Here is a 16,929-nt window from a genome sequence, read left to right on the forward strand (position 1 = left end):
TTTAAAGATGGGAACATAGCCACTTGAGAAGACAGACTAAGTGGTTTTAACCTTACTTTGCTGTCCTGGTCTTGTAGAGGTTTTATTCAGGCTTATAAAATTATCCTGCAGGGACAGAACTGTATTTGGAGACTTTCATTTTTAATCAACAAGACTTTCACATCCTCTTCTATCATTCATACCAGCGGTAGTCTGCATGATTTCCAGCAGTGTAGCTACTATAACACATCTCAGAATAAGCTGAAAATCCACCCAAAAAGCAAATTACTGATCACCATAATCCTGCAGCAAGACTGCTGCTGGAATTTGAGTTAGTTTGTTTAAAGTTAGCTTGCCTAGATCTACACTATACTGCAGTGACTGTGATGCATTATTGTACCTGAAGTGTTCACTGTGGGAGAAAATAACTTAGCTGGCTAACAGTAACATGCCTGGTCACATTTTATACAATAAAATTCAACAGGATATTTTCAAAGGCTGTTGTAGCACTCCTGATTTGTTGGGAAGAGCTTCCCAGTGACAGGAGATAGGGCAAAGTAAACAATAAACTAAATTGGAGTGAGCATTGCCAGAATAAAGCATTTCCCTAGCCACTTAGTAGGAAGTTCAATCTTACGTACTCAGAGCCTGGGAGATAGGTCTCAGTTAATTCAGCTAAAAGTTCCCAGATGAGAAAATCCTGCAGATTTCAGCAAAAATTACAGTGAAATAGAATTTTATGGAAACTATTTTGCACAGCTGAAAGAAAAAAATATCCAGAAATAACAAAAATTATGTCGTTCCTGTACATGTTCCACAGCAGCTGTGATGACTCTTTGTATCGGAGACCATCCATTCTACAGATATTCCAAACCAGTTAGCTGTACTGAGTCTTGCATCAGTTCTGGGTAACTTCGCAAATTGGTTTAAGCTGAGGACTTCGATTCCCTATTCAGTTCTAATCAAATTTTGTCAAAATGACTGTTTGTTTACAAACGTCTACAAAACCAGATGGAGAAATTCGAGATGATAATTATTTGTAACAGCTTCCATAGTCCTTTTTCTGGGTCTCTGAATCCAAGACCAAACAAAATCAGAAGAAAGTGCTACTGCATTTACTGACTTTATTACAGGACCTCTAGAAGGCACATCAGTACCATCTGAAGCTTTTGAAAAATTAAAGATTTAAAGACACACCAGGAATGAAAAGCTGCTTTTTGAGATACACAATGCTGAACTGCCACAACCTTAGGTCTTCTGCCAGTAGTGGGAAAACCCTGAATTCTGTATTAGCACTGAAATGGTTAGCGTTAATAGCTACAGCTAAAGCCTGTGGCCAGCAATACCAGTTTCCTCTTGCAAAAGAAATAACCATGGTAACTCTGTGGTACAAGCTGGCTAATACTAACTTTTCATTGGTGGCTTTTGTACTACTAAGGATAAAAATTCAGTCTGTTTTGAAGGTTTTGACGTGTGCTCTGATACATGTTGATAATCCACGTAGCAAGTCTTACATACTGATGCCTAGATAACTGTATACAGTTATCTGCTCTTACAGAAGAATCACCAGAAGAGAAAATCTTTCAGGATCAAAATGGAATCTTTGATATGGCTTCACATTCACCTTATGACAAATTTAAATGCAGGAATAGATGATTAAATGATTTGACTTAGAACCATTTTGTTTTTCTTTTAAAGTAGAATACAATTCAGGTTACTCAAGGCCTTTCTTCCTCCTCCTTTTCTTTGATGGTGATAACCAGGAAATGATACAGCCTTGCATGCCAGAAAGCATCATGTAGCAATACTTTTGTCATATGGTGGGATGGGAAGAATTTCTGTTTAGTATTAGAGATTGTGCAGCAGGGGTTTACAGATATCAGAACTTTGTTCAAAGCCCCTGAAGTCACATCAAAGCTTGGTCAGTTTGCATTTGTAATTTTTCATGGGAAAATGAGAACTCTTCATAAAGCTAGCACTATACAACCCTCTATGATCTGATCTTAAAGGACATTATCAGCAGAATTTTCTGCATCTGAAATGCAATATTTCTGTGGCATTTCTATCAGCAAGAATAGGTTGAGTAGGGGATTGAGAAAAGTTCTTTTGCTGTTAAGTGAATGTAATTCCATTCTTCATGTGCATCTGTACAGGGGTAACATCCTCTTATTGCACTGCTCTTTTCTCATTGTTACTAGTTCCTGGGTCCTTTTTATGAGCTATTCCGTGAATCAAACTGTTTTCTTCTTTTCATCTATGGAATTTCTTACTAGCTGTTATTTTTAAGTGAGACTTTGGTTTCTCACATGCCTCATGGAAATATAGGCAAATGTGAAAAACATCTACTGGAAAAATCTCCATACTTCAGCAGGCCCAGAGGATTTAATAATCAGCATGAGATTTTCTTCCTCTCAATTACTGACTCTTTTGTTTTTAAAAAATAGTACTAATACTAAACAAACAAACAGAAAACCCCAGTTGCTTCTCTTTCTCAGTGTTTATTTTTGGATGTCTTCCAGAATCATCTTTTGACTGTGGCTGCTGACATCCTGGGCTAAGGCAGCATTCACTAGCCTCAATATTACTAGAGGGCCTTTGGGGATTTTTTTTTTTTTTTTTTTTTAACAGAGAGGAGCCAGTAGAGCCAGTATTCTGGTTTTGGGTTTGGGTTTTGTTTTTTGGTTGTTTTTTTTAAACAGAAAAGCAGAATGCAAATGGCAAATTAAGGTCTGATTCATTGACTCCAACATCTGTCCAGAAACATGTCAGCCATGTTTTATGGTGAGAGGATGAAAAACCTTCTGGCATAGACTTTAAAATCAGAAAAAATTAAAAAGTGCTGTCCTTTCGGGCAAGAAATCTAATAGTTTAGCCCCTTCAAATTTTTGCATATGAGTGGAGTGTAACATTCTCCTCAGCTTCAGGTTGGCTGAACTTTTCAAAATAAACAAATTGCTGCTTCATTTCCACTTGCTGATGCACTTAGGAGTAGAAGGCTAGCTGAAGATATGGCCAATTGCAGGTTTATTCAGCCTGTAAGTCATGGTGTCTTGGACCAACAGACTACAGCTCTTATTCCTTCCTCCACCTACCATCAGGACCCAGTGAGAAGTAAGCACTTCCACGCTCCCTTGGCAGATTTTGTAATTCGTTTCTGATCCCAATTACACAGAGCATAGCATTTTTTCCATTCAACAAAAAGAAAATGGGATAGCTTGGGTGAAACTTAAAGCTTTGCATCAGCCTGACATGGACCACTGGTCCCTGACAGCTCTTCACACATCTGCTTTCCTCATCAGCTGGCCCAGGGCCAGCAGTGGCTGCTGCTGGTTAGAAAGGGAAGAGTTTTAAGCAGGAGTGGGAGTAGGAGAGGATCAAGTGCTGTCCTTGGAAGAGTTGAAAATAAATATTTTGAAGCAAAATCAGCAGTAGGTGAAGAAAGGAAATCCTGGCTGATCATCTGGGTCAGCTAGAGTAAGATTCAAATCAAGAATTTAATCAATTTATTTAATGAAAAAAAGGTTCACTGCAGTAAAAGTCAAGGTGACATATTCCATAAGAGGAGTAAAAGATGGAAAAGCAAGAAAAAGAAGGTATGATGTCTTCAAACCAATCTTGGCAGCGTTTCATTTTGGAGTTTGAGCTTTCTGGAAGCAAACTATAAATACTCTAAAAAAGAAAGGAATTACAGGAGAGAAAAATCTCCATCTTAAAGCTCTGATACACTTTATAGAGAGCCTTACACTTTGTGAGTATTCTAAGAACTGGTGATGTGGCTGAAGGCTACTACATTCAGGATCACAAAAACCCCAAACTTACTTTACTTACCCCCTAAGTAAAACTGTGGCCCTCATTTTTTTCCCATTAATTGGCTCTCACTGACTTTACTGAATTCAGTCTTCAACTACTCATTGCAAGAAGACATCGTTACTCCATAATAAGAATTCTCCCTACTGCAATAGCATCAGACAGGAAGAGAGAACTTCTGTGAGAAGTAGCATGGATGGGAAATATGTACAAGAGTTCAATGAGCAGATTCATATTGTTTTAAATTAGGAGTGATTTAAGTTATATGCCTTGTGGGTAACTTTTCTGAATCACATTGACACCATGGTTTTTTCAGTGCCTGAAGTTAAGCACTTAACATGTTTCTTAATTTATTACTTATGAGCTGAGTTAATAGGATGTAAAAACAGCCTTTCAGACAATGATAAAACCCAATTTGTGTCCTCTGAAGAAAATAATGTAGATACAAGCTCAGCTGAAGTACAGTAACTCTTAAATACAGTCTAAGCGTGCACTGAGGTAGATCAATAAGTGTGCAGAGAACTTTAATGCTGACAGATACTTAGTACAGGAACTGGGAACAGCACTTCTAGAGTTAAATACATATATTCTACTTCTGCATCTGGGATTAAACTCTTCTTGACAATTCCCTTTGGCTTACATTACTGAACTAGATAAGATAAAATTAAAGTCCAAGCAAACATAAGCAGTCTTTTTAAAAAAAGAGATGGATTTATATTGTAAGATAATGACTGCCAGCTATTAAAGTTTAAAGCATTAGCATAGCTGGAAAGACTATTACGTGAAGTGATCCCAATACTGCAACTTACCTCTTCCCTATGATTCTTTATTGGCATACAGAGAATACTCTGAGTCTTATACCCTGTGATCTGGTCAACTTCTGCATTGAATCTTGGATCCTGATACAAGAAAAAAAAATACAATTATTTGACTAGTTGCCTAAAGGCCAGTTCTTTTTCTTCCCTGGTTTAAAGGCTAAGAAAAGTACAATATTTGACTTAACTGTTACCCAGGATAACAAAGGTTCCATTACTAGATAATAATTGTATAAAGTTGTTACTATCAGTGTGTTAAAAGAACCACGAAAAAGCATTTATGTAGAACATGAGTGCCTGTGGATAAATACAACTGCCAGAAAGAACAAAAAAAACCCCAAACCCTAGGAGAAGCTTTTCTTGAGCCTAGACCATCATTATAATAAATGTATACATGGACTAACCATCCCTAGTATAGGTTTTTATCATCAAGAAGAAATTACAGAAATATACTGAAAGACATATGGCCACAGAGGAACAAAGTGGTTTTGATTTTAACAGAGATTGCTTGTTTCATTTTTTTCAGCTGAATATTGTTATAAAACTCTGATAATTTTTTTTTTTAAATCTTACTAAACCAAATCAGACTATTTTTAAAGGCTGCTGTTTTTTCTCTAGTAATTGATTTTAAGTTGAGCATGATGGACCCAATTCAAGAATGAACTTTTAAACTATGAGGACAGGTGATGTCCTGCTGGAAACATGTACTTAGCAAATGTTTAGACAGTTTCTGAGGCAGCAAACAAGTGTTTGTTGAAAAGGAAACCATATGAAATCATACCACTTTTTTTTTCTTATGAAAAAAATCTACTCGGTAATGTTACCTAATTCTGTAAACATGGTCAGATTAACTAAGAGATGATCAATCAGAAGCAGTAATTTTCAGTTCTGTATGCCTTTATTAATTAGTTAATTCATCAACTAAGTAATTTATTAAAATTTTCATCATCCCTAAATTCAAAGCACAAAATCAGCATATCCAAAGAGCCTGGAATGAAAAGATGTTAAGCCGAGACGTAAGAGGTGCCCTCTCCCAGTGCTGGATTCTCTTCCTTTTTTCATCTGGCCTTGTACTAAGTAACTCAAATTACAGAGTATCACTTCATTTGGGAGGCCTCTATACAGTTCAAACCGTCATCCCATTCCTGTTCATTCAGCTCCTACTCTTTGTGCCTCAGGTATGATAAAATTCTCCAATGTATTTTTAGTCACAGGACTCCAGTTTTGCAGATAATTACACTCACAATTTCATTCATTTTGGTGCAGAAATGGAAACATTTAAGTGTCCAAAGCTGGAAATGCAAATACTGGTGTGCGCATACCTGGTTAAGATGGGGCTAATATCTGACTGCTAATGTCAAACTTACATAACTTATTTTGATGTTAGCATTTCTCTAGCATTAGTTACAGCTACATGTTTCTGTATATGCATGTATCTATAATACATGTATTATAACCAAAAACATGGTGTCAGGTTTGCATCTTGACTGGTTTAAGTCAATATAGCTCCAAATACATACACTAAACTGGCAAGATTACAACACCTGATAATATGGCTTTTTCTTTTTTCAAGAATTGTTCAAGATAAATTTTCTTGGTTTACCTCATATGCGTTCTTGATGTTCAGAGGCTGGCCTATAGCTGCTACATGACCCACGATGCCCTTGTTCCACTCCAGGCGAATGCAGTTGTTGGAAGCTTCTTCCAGGGTGGAGCCTTCTGCCACGTCAAACAGCCTGCTTACAAGAAACTTCTCATTAGAGCTATCCTCACAGACCAAGAACAGGGAATAGCGATCAGCTGCTATAAGCTCATGGATATGTAGGAAAATTTTATGGCAAAGTGCTGTGACATCTAAGTGACTAGAAATATCTTTCACAAGTTCTAATAGTCTTGAGCACTGATCGCCTGCACTAGTCTCAGTCCTTGGAGATTGCAGAGGCATCTGTTCCTTCTTTTCAGCACCGGAGAGGAAGCTCACTGCTCCTACTGAGTCCTTGACAAAAATAGGCCTTAAGGGTCTGTCAAATTCAGAAGCAGAGATTTTCCTCGCTGGCGTCCCAGAGTTGGTGGTCTCAGCACAGGCAGGCTGGTGACAAGCACAGGATTCACTCTGGGACTTGGTTCCCTCCTTGCAGACTGGGATGGTATGAACTCTCTCAGCAAACCATGCATTAACCATTTCTCTGTAAAACAAAAATAAAAATACAGTGAATGATGTAAGTTAAAAATCCTCGGGAACTAATACCTATTTGAAAAGGACACTGGAAAGAGGGTAACTTTAAACCTTTTAATACAGTGGACATGAGAGCACCTTTAGTGCTCCTCTGTATCGGTATTCTTCAATTTTACACAGCACTTAGCCTAGATTAAGCAGTAATGGTTTATGCCCCATAAAAGAGAAGCTATTTTTGCCTAAAGGAAATACCTGAATAGGGCAGAGGAAGACTGCTTATGCTGTGGCTTTCAGAATATAGAAGATCAGAAGTTTACACCATAATTTTGTCCTTGAAAAGTTCTGGTCCTTCCCATTCCTAAGATTTGGATTTCTATATAAGTTGTATATATATTCATATGAAGACAAAACTTTCTGGTTTAATTCTGTTTTTTCTAGACCATTTCTAACTTTTAAAAGGATAATTTTGAACTTTAATTCTCTCCGTGAAATCACCTGCAGCCCCTCCTATTTTTATGTTGCCTATAAGCTATTTTAAAGTTAACTTTCCCTGCTCTCTGAGTTGATGAAAAATGCTGTTTTGACTCAAAGCACAAAAGTTTTGCTTAAAAACTGTCAGAAAGAAACATGAATATTTCTCATTCAATCCCCTTCAAAATAATGGAGACAGACTGTTTTCATGCATCTCTCCTATCTCCTTTCCTTGCAGAAGAAACTCATTGCCTAATTCAACCCCAAATACTGAATACCCCCAAAATTATATTTTTGAAGAGTTTACCATTAATTAAAAAATGTCACACATCTCTAGTATTTGTTTCTCAAATTAACTTAGCACTAGAATGCTAACCCTAATAATGTCCTCACTAAATATAGCATATCTTGAATTATCTACAAGGACACATATCATCAATATGAGTATACTTTTTCTTATAACTATATTTTCTTGTCCAAAATCTGTTGGTTTGTTCTGTTTTGTTTTTTTAAATACAGGGCTTTTTATTTCATTTACTCAGCATTGAGAGTTCCTCACAGCACATGATCTACTCTCAGAAGAAATGGGTTTTTTTCTTAATTACATAATGTATGGGCCTATGAACAGCAAAAATCCTATTAAAAAGTCTGATCTTTTGGAAACTTTTCATGGTGGTCATGTTTTAAATTTGGGATATTTTTTATTTGCTCAGCAGACCACAGGAATTTCGAGAGTGAAGCTGAATGAAACCATGGAAATTAGTCAGGTTAGTCAGCCGCTGATCGGTTACATGCATCAGTATATGTTAAATGTGAAAAGTACTGTACATAGCCTTTTCTTCCTTACACAACAGCTTCATCTATGTTGTAGAATGCAATACTGCAAGTGTAATTAATTAAAAGTAATTGATTAAAATCTAAAGTCCACCAATATTATTTTTATTAGCAAGCAATCCACAACAGTTCACTTATTTGTCTCCTGTTAGGAAAGTTTGAAAGAGTTTATCAGATTTTGCAATCACATATCATTTGGAGACCTCAAGTGTAAGCAAAACATACTATGAAAAATTGAATTGATTTAGGAAACAGTGTGAGTGTAAAGGGAGCACCTGGGCAAAAGAAAGTCATAATGTTACTGTACCCATTCCACTTCAGTGCAAGCTACCTGGTAATTTTTTCCATCTCAGAAAACTAAGTCTGACTGAGGAAAATATCACTCGATGTAGCACTGTAAAACCAAATTATTCTCTTATTCACACCAGTGCAACTCCAAATAAATGGATGATAGGCTATTCTTTATTTTGGCTTCTGTCTGTGTACTGCAATCCTGATCATGCAAAACCATACATACATGGTTAATATTGCTTATAGCCCCGGTGATCTTCAAGGCTGAATGGTCAGTGTGGTCACAGCAGACATTTGTGAATCTTCTGATGATCAGAGTCCAAAACCACTGAGTGAAAAGTTGGACACAATTAAGGCGGTGGGAGTTTTGCCTCCGAGTTCCACAGAGCTAGGATTTCATTCCATGTTTTTACATTTTCCATGAAGCTCCTGGAACAAGTGCTTGCTGTAGCAATAATATACCTCAATCAACATCTATTATAAATTTCCCAGCAATCTAAAGCTAGTCAAATTACTGGAAACATGGTGCCAGAGAACACAATGAAATTCCATTGTTATTCTGAAAGAGTTTTGGTTCATTGCTTAGCTACTTATTTTTAAAGGAAATAAGCTCTGCCTTTTAAGTATATTAATAAAAACTACCAATGATCCTTCTTTATTACAGCACTGATATGTATTTTCTTTGTGGAGTTACCTCATACAAATGTTTCTTGCAGTGAAGAAGCATAAAGAACAATTAATATGTTATTAGAACTTTGACTTTAACAAGATTACTTTACAGTACTTTAACAGGATAAATATTAAATGTGGGAGCCATGACCATGTATTACTGAAATGCATAATATAATTTGCATAGGGCAGTATCACATTTGCAAAAGCTGTTTCAATGAGAGTCAAAATAAGAAGATAGCATTTGATAACATTTGGAATTTTCATTTATTAACCTGAATGAGAAAACAGAATAAAAATTTGTGATGAAAATGACCAGAAGCATCCTCAAGAAAAATAAAAAGCTTAAAATGCAAAAATTTGTAAGTAAACACAGTACAACCTCTAAAATCAGTGTTGATGACTCTTGTCATGGTATGTGTTATATGTGGGTTCTTTTTGTTTTACTCTAATCTCCTCAAGAAAAGAAATTACCTGGAAATTTTAGCTTTTTCTAAACCAAATTTAGCATCTAGCACTAAGGCCACAGAAAAGAACCTGAAAATGCAAGCTGGGGGCATTTAAACCGTTAGACACAAGAAGGCAGATATAGAACAATCAATCATTTTAAAAGAAGGCTTATTATTTGACCTAGTTTCATGATTGTGTATGCTGACTTGATTTTTGAACATCGAGGACTGGCGTTAATGTAAAATAAGATTTTACAGTAACTGTAATAATCTAGTGTCAGATGGAGAGTGTTCTTAAACTAGCAAGTGATTAGGCATAAGAAGCTGTTTACTTTGTCTAGGCATGTTTGAACATGCACAGCTGTGAACCTGTACTATTGCTGAGTGACAGTAATTTGTAGAGCAGTTTGATTCACTGCTTATTTACACATGAGGAAAAGAGAACATAAAATGCTATCATTTCATCTAGCTCTGTTTTACACTAAATTTACATATGTGGATGTGTTGATACAAGATACAAGGCAGAGAAAGAAACAGGTACCCTTTGTGGACAAAGCAAAAGCTAAAGCAGAAATTTGGTTTATCAGTTGAAATCTGCCATTTTATTTATTCTGGAGTGTTGTGTAATTATGTCCCCTGGCCTTAATGGTGTAGTATAGTAATAGTAATCAGTAAGAACAATGTATTCTGAATTCTAATACCATTTCTCAAACTGTGGCCATGAGATAATTTAGGTTTTACCTTCTTGCCTTTTTACTATGTAAAATAAGCATTCATTTCTCTATCTTTGGAGGTTATTGAGGGGTGTGGAACATAACTGTAAAATCTTTCACATGACAGTAATTACATTTCTTTAATAAGAACTGACTACTTGTTAGGTATCTGCACTGTTTATGAAGCACTTTGACATTGAACAGAACTATATGTGGAGCTGCATAATTATGAGTAACATATTCCCGTCCCCTTTAACGTCTCTTAGATGATGGTCCAATAACTTGCCAAGATAGTGTGCAATTCTCAGAAAGCTCTGTAGATTAACAACAACAAATGCTTAACTATACTGTTTAAAGCATGGCTTTTCAACTTCAAACCATTTAGTCATTTTTATTTGGGCAACGGGAAAGCTGTTCAAATTCAGCTGGAATAAGAACAGTGTTCACTGACCTTTACTGAATGCCTCTTCTAACAAGGAAACTATTTAGCTCCTTTTACTCACAGTTATACACATGGGTATAGCATTCTGCATTAACCAATGTATTCTAACTGTATTTAAAATCTGTCAAAGTCTTGACATGCATTTGCTTGTTGACACTCAATCCTATTTAACAATGCATTTTAAGAAGAGTATTATTACTAACACAACTACTTTCTCAGCACAGAATTAGATCAACAGATATCTGATACCAAACACATACTAAACCACAAGTGAGGTTATTGGAAATTAGTAACAAGTGCTGTGTATGTTTAAGATGTCATTTTGAAAGGACTACAGGAAGAGACAAACACTTGTGACTACTATATTCATATTAATAGTCTTCAGTAAGCATTGGCATTGTCAAGAGCTGATTGTAAGGACAAGACCCTTGCTGTAGAAGTAAGTTTAGAAGTTGCAGAAGTGTATTAAACAGAAGCAGATACTGATTCATAGTGATCTACACGGATAGTTAAAACCAATGCAATGTCTGTATTGCAGCATAGCAATCACTGCATGTTGAGGAGTTACAGGCATCAGCATCCATTCCTCAGGAGCTGCATGCATCCCTTATTGCACTATGATCCTTTACTGCAGTATGAGCCTCTGCTCAAGAAAGCTATGATTTATCCCAGAGTTCATAAACAGGAATAGTTGAGTATGAAGTGACCATTTTTTAGTCACTTCCATGAGCCAAATCCAGTCTTTCCTCTATAAAACACAATTTCAAAGGAGCATGACAATAGTGACTGCTGAATTTGGCTTGTGACCTCATCAGCAGATGGCAAAACTGGAGAGGAATTTTGAAAAGACAGGGATGAGAAAGGGATGAAAATACAATGGCAGGTAAAACATTTGAAGAAAAAAAATGATTGTGTGATCCTCCCCTCTATAATCACTTGTATACAAGTACACATTATCTGCATTACATGAGAACGCAGGAACTTCAGAGGAATTAAGACTTTTTGGCCCCAATTTGTTAAACACTGTACAGAAAGTATACCTGTCCCTAAAGCAAGAAGTTTTCAATATGAATAGGCAACAAAAATAGAAAATCACTGGGTGAGAAAACACAGGCACAAGGAAGTGACATGGCTTGAGCCAGGTCATGCAGAAGGGCACAAGTAGACCCAAAGACAACCTCAGGTCTAAGACCTGAAGAGAACCTTGCTTTATTTCCTGTGCCATATGTATCAAACCATGCTGACTTGACACTAATTACTATTCTGCTCATACACTGGAAATATTAAATAATTTATTGTACCCATCTTTGCTTCATTGTGATTATCTTCAAAATACACAGCATACTTCTCAGAAAAAAACCCAAACAATGAAGATGTTTAAAGAGTAACAGCCAGATTATAATTGTCTTGCTCACACATGTAACCATGCTACATATGTAAGACCATGCCAATGTGACTGTTCAGCAAGTATGTGGTATTTTTCGACAAAATGTGCAGAAACAGAGCACAAAAGCAATACCGACATGCAACAATGGTAGTATACTGCATCTTACTTATCTTGCACAAAGAATGCTTAATAATTACTATACCATAGAAGTACTGAGTGATGAGTAGCTTTCAGTGAAACAAGTAATTCCTCATTTTCTCTGTTGCTTATAAATCTTTCGTATATACAATGTGTAAAGTTTCAGTAGTTGCATGGACTCTTTTCCTAATTTTTCATTCAAACCAGCAGTTACTGATAAGACACTTCAGGAGAGGGATTCAATCCAAACTTATCTACTAGAAAATGCCAGCTTTCAAGTATCTGAATTCCTGTAGCCTAATCCTGCTAGTGTTGAAATCAACAGTATTTCAAGCCAAACTTGTAACTATTTTCTCAATTGCTTTCCTTAAAATAACCACTAGATGTCTTCAAATTTCTTTCCTGCATCTTGACATAATTTAGACATAGAAATCATTTAAAGCATTAGCAACAACTCCAAAACTATTCAGTTTTAACAAATGAGTTTGAAAGTCAAAGTCACTTGGGTATTATACTTGCCTTCCCATTTTCTTTCCAGTACTTCCTATTTCACAATCATGTTCTAGGTGGTTTTGTCTCCTCTCTGGCCATGGAAAGATTTAAATAAACTGTATAAGGCCTCATTAGATGGAAACCGTAAACTGACTGTAAAAGAAGTGTTTTCAAACTAACTGAAAAGTAGATTGACAAAGACAATAGTTGTTTTTCCTTAAACCCGTTCCAATAATAGTTACTAGAGATGCTCTTTCTAACAGTGGTAGGCAAACAGTTTTTGAAGACGAAATATGACTTAAAGTCAGTGCCAATTTTTGGCACAACTCAGTCAAATACATAAGCATACATTTAACTTTAAACATGTTAAGTGGCCTGACTGACTTCTGTTTGAATATCGATCTAAATTAAGATTCAAACCATACTTGTGAAAGAGTGAAATAACAACCTTTTAGAACGATGAAATAATGTAAATCTTGTCTGAATGCTCATATTATTTTTTAAAATAGGAGGAAGAGGTTGCTTTATTATTTGAAGCAAAAGTATTCAAAATGAAGGACTAATACTACCAGGCCATTCTTGGCTATTTTCAAGTTTTCTTTAACAACCAAACTGCAAGCTTAACTTTTCACAAGAAAGCTTTCCTCCATGAAAGGGACTTTCTATTTACACTATAATGAAAGACAGAATAAATCCTCAGGGACTGAAGGTCGAAGTCTAAAACATTACCTTTATTTCTCCTCTAAATGTTTACTTCTTGTTCCAAACTCAAAAAAACCCACCTAAAAAACTATGTACCTAATGACTTTGTTGTGGAAAGCAATATGACAATGCTAGTGAATTCAATGAAAGATGGATCAAAAGTTAAGTTCACACCTGCCTGGAGACCTCATGTAAGTCTTAGGCACCACTTCAGTTCCACTTAAATTCCTAAAATAGGGGCTAAGTAGGACTTAAGTGGTGCAGAGGCTTTGGGATGGCTCTCTGTGCTGGGGTGAGTTCACCATAATGCACAAATAAATGGGAAAATATATAACTTTTACAAAGCAAATGTATTTTGTGGCTATATTTTCAGTGCCAGACCTAATATGAAATTACAGCCATTGAGTTACTCACAAGGGCCAACTGAGTAGGGCTTCTTTTCTGGCACTTTGTAAATAGGTCCTATTGTATTTAATGCCTTTTTTCTTTTCTTTTCTTCAAGTAAATCAAATAAATGAGAAAGCATTCCATGTAAATTTATGTATGTTTTGTTGCCAGTAAGGAAAGAGAAAGACTTGTATTCAGTGGTTTTATTAATTATATTTATTCACTACAAAAGCAAAATGCTTCCTCTTTAATGGTGAAGACAAATATAGGTGGTAGCATATTAGTTCAGGTCAAGAATGTATTGTCTAAAATTGCTTTGTATGTAATTCTTGATCTGAGTCATATATTCCCACACAATTCATCTTTAATCTAGCATTCAAATAAGCATGAACATAGGCTATGATGTATTTTATTTGATCTGAAGATATCATAGGTGATGTACCATCAATTTCATCCTTGTGCAGAGAGCTAGCACAATGTCTACACAGTATGGAAGTCTCACTTAAGCTTCAAAATTAGACTGATTGGGATTTTTATTTTATACATGTCATCTCTGTCCTAATCTTTTACAAAGACATGAATTTCCTCCTCACGTGATGGTTCTTCAACAGATGCCCAACACAAAACTTCCATGAACTTCTACCATTTAGAAATAAAAGAACAGTGTCTAACTTTCTTGTCTCCCACAGAGGCAATGTATGCCTCAGCTCCACTTTTCTTCCCGGTTGCCAGAAATTTGACCCTGTTCTCTAAAGTCTTCCTAGGAAGAGCAAAAAAGATGGAAATGAGCTTTCAAATGCCTATTGGCATTATCAAAAGTACTGTAATATGATAATAAAGTTACCCTGAAACAAAAGAAGGCAAAAAGAGACATTAACAGCTAAAGTAGTTCACCCTATCTTATTGTCTACCTGTCCTCTAAGGTTTACCAGTTGTATTTTAATTAATGTATTGTGCATGCCCATTTGTTTCTTTATTACCTAGGGCAAACAGTGCCTAGTAAAAGCACATGCTCCTTGTAGCTGCTTAGTACTATCTGCTGACTAGTTTATCTTCACACCAAAGATTCTGTGTAGGAGTTCAGGCTATAGCTTTTGGGGAATTAAAGACATAAATTGCTAGTAAGTGATTTCTTATCATTTCTCAAGTGGCAGTTTCTTCAGTCTACTGTAATTGCTGCTTTAGACATTGTTTCCAAAATACTTTGGCACACACCTAGCTTTATTTCCAAGAATAAATGCCAAAAATACTTAATCACATTTACAACTTCATGAATATGGGTAACATTCCTTACCTTCCTGAGTGCTTTTTGAATCAGGAGTTTAAAATATTTTGGGATGATCTTAATACTTCACAGTTATCGAGAAAGGCAGGATATGGATACATTGTTTATAAGTGGGACAACTACAGAGATCATTAGACTAACAAGAAAACTTTCCAACATTTCACAGAAATCAATTTTTTTCCTGTACTTCATTCTCAGAAAAGCTCTGTAAACATCTAATAAAACCAAGTAAGTGCGAGAAAATATTCTGATCCCTGCATTAACACCACTACTTCTGATGGTTTTCAAGCCATGATCCAAAGAATCAGTGGGTCTGCAGTCCTCTTGTAAATGTTTCGCATAGGATAACTTAGCAAATCAAGTCCCCTTTCAGCATATTCAAACAATTTGCATAGGATTCTGTGCCTCCACTGGCAAACTGTTAGGGGTCCTTCAATCATAGAAGTTTAAAACCCACTGCCTACTTACCAAGGTCATGTTAGGGATGAATATGGCTCATACCTGTATATTTTTAAGATGAATTTTTTCTTTGTATGTGAGTAATATCTTTTTAAGAAAAAACGTAGGCCAGACCACATTTCAATGCAGAAAATCTTCAATAGCTCTATCTCTAAAAATCTGAATTTTCATACACTTGCTCCAAAAATTAATTTCTTTTCAATTAGAAAAAATTAAGCACACATATATTACCAAACAAAACAATGACATAATGCATATGACACGTATTTATGAGATTAAACATCAAATAGCTGGCTCAAAAGGAAAGACATTTTATAAAAGCCCTCTAGACACAGATTAGAAGGCAAACGTCCTAAGTAATTTACTTCCACAGGCAGCACCTTACAAACTGATTGTCCACCAGCCATCAAGACAACAAAAAGCCCCACAACTGTACTTGAGGTTTTTTGTAATAAGTAATAAATGTAATTGATATATTCAAGTTGTGCAATCTCTGAATTCCAGCAAAATACAGCTTCCCAGTAAACACCACTTCTGGAATCCTCAGTGAAGCGCTATGAAGTACCATGCTGTTAAGGACATTTATTTTTCCAAATACAACCCCACCTTAATTCATTTGTAAATATTTCCCAACCCCGCTAATAAGCCAAGATGTATTTATAACAAAATAATGTTATTTCCAGTGAAAGGCATACAAGACTTGGGTTAATACTTTGTATCTACCATGCCATACATTTAGGAAACCAGACAAAAACTGCTTGGAACAATGCAGTTGCCTCTAACCCAGAGGAGAATTTTTACTTTGGTTGTTTTGGCAGTCTGCTGCTACTGATTGCAAAGAGCACTAAGAGAATCACTCCCATATTTTTAAGAATAGGGACAAACAGAAAGACAGAAATACAAAAGTATTCCACAGGGAGTTAAAATAAGTATGAAGTTTGAACATGACAATGCATGATTATTTTTTTTTAAAGGGACATAAAAAGATAAAACTTCAGGAAGACAAAAAGGGTAACGAATTCAGCTGTAAATGTGGTACAGTTTTGTGACAAAAAAGGCTGCAGATTATGCCTTTACAATGTCTAGTTAGAACAGTTATATTTTTAGCAGCAGCTACAAGGAGCCTTTTAACAACAGGATGGGTAAACATAAGACACAATCTAAAAGAAGAATAATTTTACTTCAAAATGTTTCTGCTTTCTGGGAAGCTGGCATATATCAGGCAATTCTAAAACTTTGAAAGGGGAAAAATAACAAGAGGAGCTGAAAAAAAGGAATAAAATAAATAGCTTAAGTTTAGTAGGAGCTAGGCATTTAGAAACTTTTGAACCCATATGTGCGCAGTAACAAACTCTCCAGCCAGAAAGTTTGTCAACTAGCACGCTGTATCACTAAATGAACCAAATTCATCTCGTCACTGAGTTTGCTGGTGA

At 35.9% G+C, this 16,929-nt stretch overlaps 1 protein-coding gene across 4 annotated transcripts in view; it reads right to left on the reverse strand.

Annotated features, from left to right (window-relative positions):
• Positions 1-16,929, reverse strand: part of PDE5A (phosphodiesterase 5A) — a 63,795-nt gene that overhangs the window by 42,791 nt on the left and 4,075 nt on the right. For all 4 annotated transcript variants that reach the window (XM_049814780.1, XM_049814779.1, XM_049814782.1 and 1 more), the window contains exons 2-3: positions 6,205-6,787; positions 4,596-4,685 (exon numbers count right to left, since the gene is read on the reverse strand). In XM_049814780.1, the coding sequence (XP_049670737.1) occupies positions 4,596-4,685; positions 6,205-6,787 (673 nt within the window). The remainder of the gene's footprint in view (positions 1-4,595; positions 4,686-6,204; positions 6,788-16,929) is intronic.

This window comes from Accipiter gentilis, chromosome 12, assembly GCF_929443795.1.
Source record: "Accipiter gentilis chromosome 12, bAccGen1.1, whole genome shotgun sequence".
NCBI lineage: Eukaryota > Metazoa > Chordata > Aves > Accipitriformes > Accipitridae > Astur > Astur gentilis.